The 2,923-nt window shown below is 43.1% G+C and overlaps 2 protein-coding genes across 2 annotated transcripts; both read left to right on the top strand.

Moving 5' to 3' along the window:
* On the top strand, positions 1 to 534 carry LOC132053866 (protein MAIN-LIKE 1-like). The gene has a single exon (XM_059445962.1). It carries the CDS (start codon positions 1 to 3, stop codon positions 532 to 534), a length of 534 nt encoding a protein of 177 aa, XP_059301945.1.
* On the top strand, positions 5 to 1,574 carry LOC132053867 (serine/threonine-protein phosphatase 7 long form homolog). The gene is made up of 3 exons (XM_059445963.1): positions 5 to 522; positions 611 to 1,254; positions 1,386 to 1,574. Exons 2-3 carry the CDS (start codon positions 859 to 861, stop codon positions 1,572 to 1,574), a joined length of 585 nt encoding a protein of 194 aa, XP_059301946.1. The 5' UTR covers positions 5 to 522; positions 611 to 858.
* Positions 1,575 to 2,923: the final 1,349 nt, after the last annotated feature.

The raw sequence follows: 2,923 nt of genomic DNA on the forward strand, positions 1-2,923 counted from the left end.
ATGGTTGAGCGGTGGAGGTCGGAGACACATACCTTCCATCTTCGCACCGATGAGGCCACAATTACACTTCAGGATGTGGAGGTCCTCTTTGGATTGCGGGTAGATGGAGAGCCATTATACACTCAGTACGAGCCTCCTCATGGTAGTACATCGTTGACGGAGTTGACTAGGCTCACCCACTTCGTGCCTGGTGCCGAGGGCCAGATGTCGGGACAGAGTCGGGTTCAGATTAGTGCACTCTGCACTTATTTGGAGGCTCTGCCTCCTGTTAAGGACCGTACCCAGCAGGATGTTGTTGATCGTCATGCTCATTTGTACTTGCTTATTATATTCGAAGGCATCTTGTTCCCGAACTCATCGGGTGCCTTTGTTAGTTTACGATATTTGGTCTTCTTGGAGCATCTGGACCGCTTGAGAGACTACAGCTGGAGTGGTGCTGTTTTGGCGTACCTTTACAGATGCCTATGCCGAGCATCTATTGGTGTTGTCAGCGATGTGTGTGGATTTTTTGCTCTTCTCCAGGTAATATTTTAAGTGTGCATTCCTTTAATATAAACAAACCTCTTGAAACGACGACTAAAAAAATCGTATTTTCTAATATCGCTTACAGTTATGGGCGTGGGAGAGGATGCTGCCTTTTCAGCTCGTACCTACGCATTACCTCGATATTGACATGCCCTATGCGAGGAGGTGGACGGCGGGTTGTGACCGGGATATGGATATGCACCACAATATTCTTTCATTCCGGGACCAACTTGATTACATGACGGACGATACGGTAAAACTATTTAATTTTACATTATTAATTTAATTAAACATCTTTTCTACTTGGTGATCACTAATTTGTATTTATATGTTATGCAGCTATTTATATGGATGCGGTACGCTGCTATATTAGATGGGTTGCCGGCCTTTTGTAAGGCAGGTCAGGGGGTGTGGAGGTCGCGGTGTCCATTGATACACCTGGACATCGTTGAGGACCACATGCCCGAGCGCGTCTTACGACAGTTTGGGCATACACAGAGTATACCCCCTGACGTTCGTCATGAGCTCCGACACTACCAGCGGGACGATCGGGCCACCGTTGATGATGCATTTCTGGCTTTCATGGCTGTCCAGCTCCACCGTTGGGAGCACAGGTTGGACACTTTAGCGATGGTCGGCCATTTGACTCCCATTCAGGATTACATGCGCTGGTATCATCAGATCACACGCCGATTGATCGGTAACCCAGCATTGCGTCCCTCAAGGGATGTAGGATACGCAGCACTCGCAGGGCAGTACGAGGCGTTGGTAAGTTTATCGTATCTAGATTTATTTAATTGTATTAATTGTTACGTTTTAAAAAATAACTTTTTTTTTTTTACTGTTGAACACAAATGCAGCTGGTGGCCGTACAACAATTACGCATGTTGGGGTTAGAGCATAAGCCTTACCCCTGGCTTGCGGATATGGTACGGATATCCGAGGATGGTATCCGGCAGGCTGGAGAGTTTAGGCGCATGGAGGAGCCTATTCCAGAGGCTGAGTATCAGCCAGCGCCAGGAGGAGGACTTGGTTGTAACATCCCGTAAATCCGAGATAGGTGTGAATGTATGAATCTAGTATAAAGGTGATATTTTAGCTATATGAATCCATTCGGGATGAACTCGGGTGATAAACAGTCGTTTTGAAGTTAAACCAAAAAGTGAAGTTCTTAAGGCCTTCTAAATTCGTCCAAGTCTGAGACTGTCTGTACTTGTGACCATTTTTTGGGTATTTGTGTTAGGAATTTGAGAAAACTCAAAACATGAAATTGTAGGCCTTTGAAATACCTTTCTAACCATATATTATGGATCTCAAACAGAGATGTTTACTATAAGTTATGACAGTTTTTTCGGACGCCGCGCGCGCGCGAAGTGCCGCACGCAGACCGCCGCTGCGCGATCACCTACGCTAAGTGGGCCTCCAGCTGCGTGACCGCGCATCGACCACGACGTTTTAAGAGCCAAACTTTGTTATATTCATTCCCATTTCGTTTTACACCAATTTTTCTGAGGTAAAAAACCCTAAAGAAGTCTCTCAAGCCCTAACGACGAAGCTCTTCTTTCCCAAACTTCAAGACACTTTAAGGTAAGCCTATTCTATGCATTTTAAGTCAATTCCAACATACGTTCATGATCATTAAGCAAGAATTCATCATTCTTAACATAGGTTTTCAAGAAAACCCATCTCAAGGTGCAAGAATTCAAGATTTTGGAAATCTTCTTCAAAGCTCAAGTCTTTAATTTAAGTTTTGGAGCGATTAAGGTATGTAGAGTTACTATCTACGTGTGGGAACATCATTGTTCTTCCCCACGCCTCATAATCCATAGATTATAGTTCTTTACGAAAACTAGGCTTCTATACCATGCTCATGACAACCCTAGGTCTATGTCCATGATTATATTATGTATGAATTGCTATTATTCTATCATTGTGTTTTCAATAACTCCATATGATTATCGAGAACAGTCCGTAATCTATGAAAACCCATATTTTGTATTCCATGGGTTCTTGCATGCATGTTTTTTAAATAAAAATGCTTATTTCATGAATATCCTACATGCCTACAAGTTTTCATGCAACTTTATTATATAATTACTTTCATGCCATGATACAAGATACATACATGCTAAATACAAGCTATTTCATGAAACCATGTTTACCGCTTATTTCGTGAAATCATGATTACAAGACAAGTACAAGTTAATTCACGAAAATCATGGGCTTCTTAGCCAATTATATCATGTTCATGTTTTTGGGAGTTGCACAAGTTGCCGAGAAGTCTCGTATAGCCCGAAACTACGTAGCCACCGTAGGACAAGGATCGCTCCGCCCGCTTAGGACAATTCCTTAATTTACACCGAATGGATCCATCGTGCACGTTACCACCTTATACCCC

Source organism: Lycium ferocissimum, chromosome 4 (assembly GCF_029784015.1).
Source record: "Lycium ferocissimum isolate CSIRO_LF1 chromosome 4, AGI_CSIRO_Lferr_CH_V1, whole genome shotgun sequence".
NCBI classification, from domain to species: Eukaryota; Viridiplantae; Streptophyta; class Magnoliopsida; order Solanales; family Solanaceae; genus Lycium; species Lycium ferocissimum.

Bases quoted from the DNA above. Each gene is read 5' to 3' on its own strand.
- LOC132053866 (XM_059445962.1), top strand. From the start codon at position 1: ATGGTTGAGCGGTGGAGGTCGGAGACACATACCTTCCATCTTCGCACC.
- LOC132053867 (XM_059445963.1), top strand. From the start codon at position 859: ATGCAGCTATTTATATGGATGCGGTACGCTGCTATATTAGATGGGTTG. The intron at 1,255-1,385 runs GTAGGATACGCA...ACACAAATGCAG, and splicing joins CATTGCGTCCCTCAAGGGAT to CTGGTGGCCGTACAACAATT.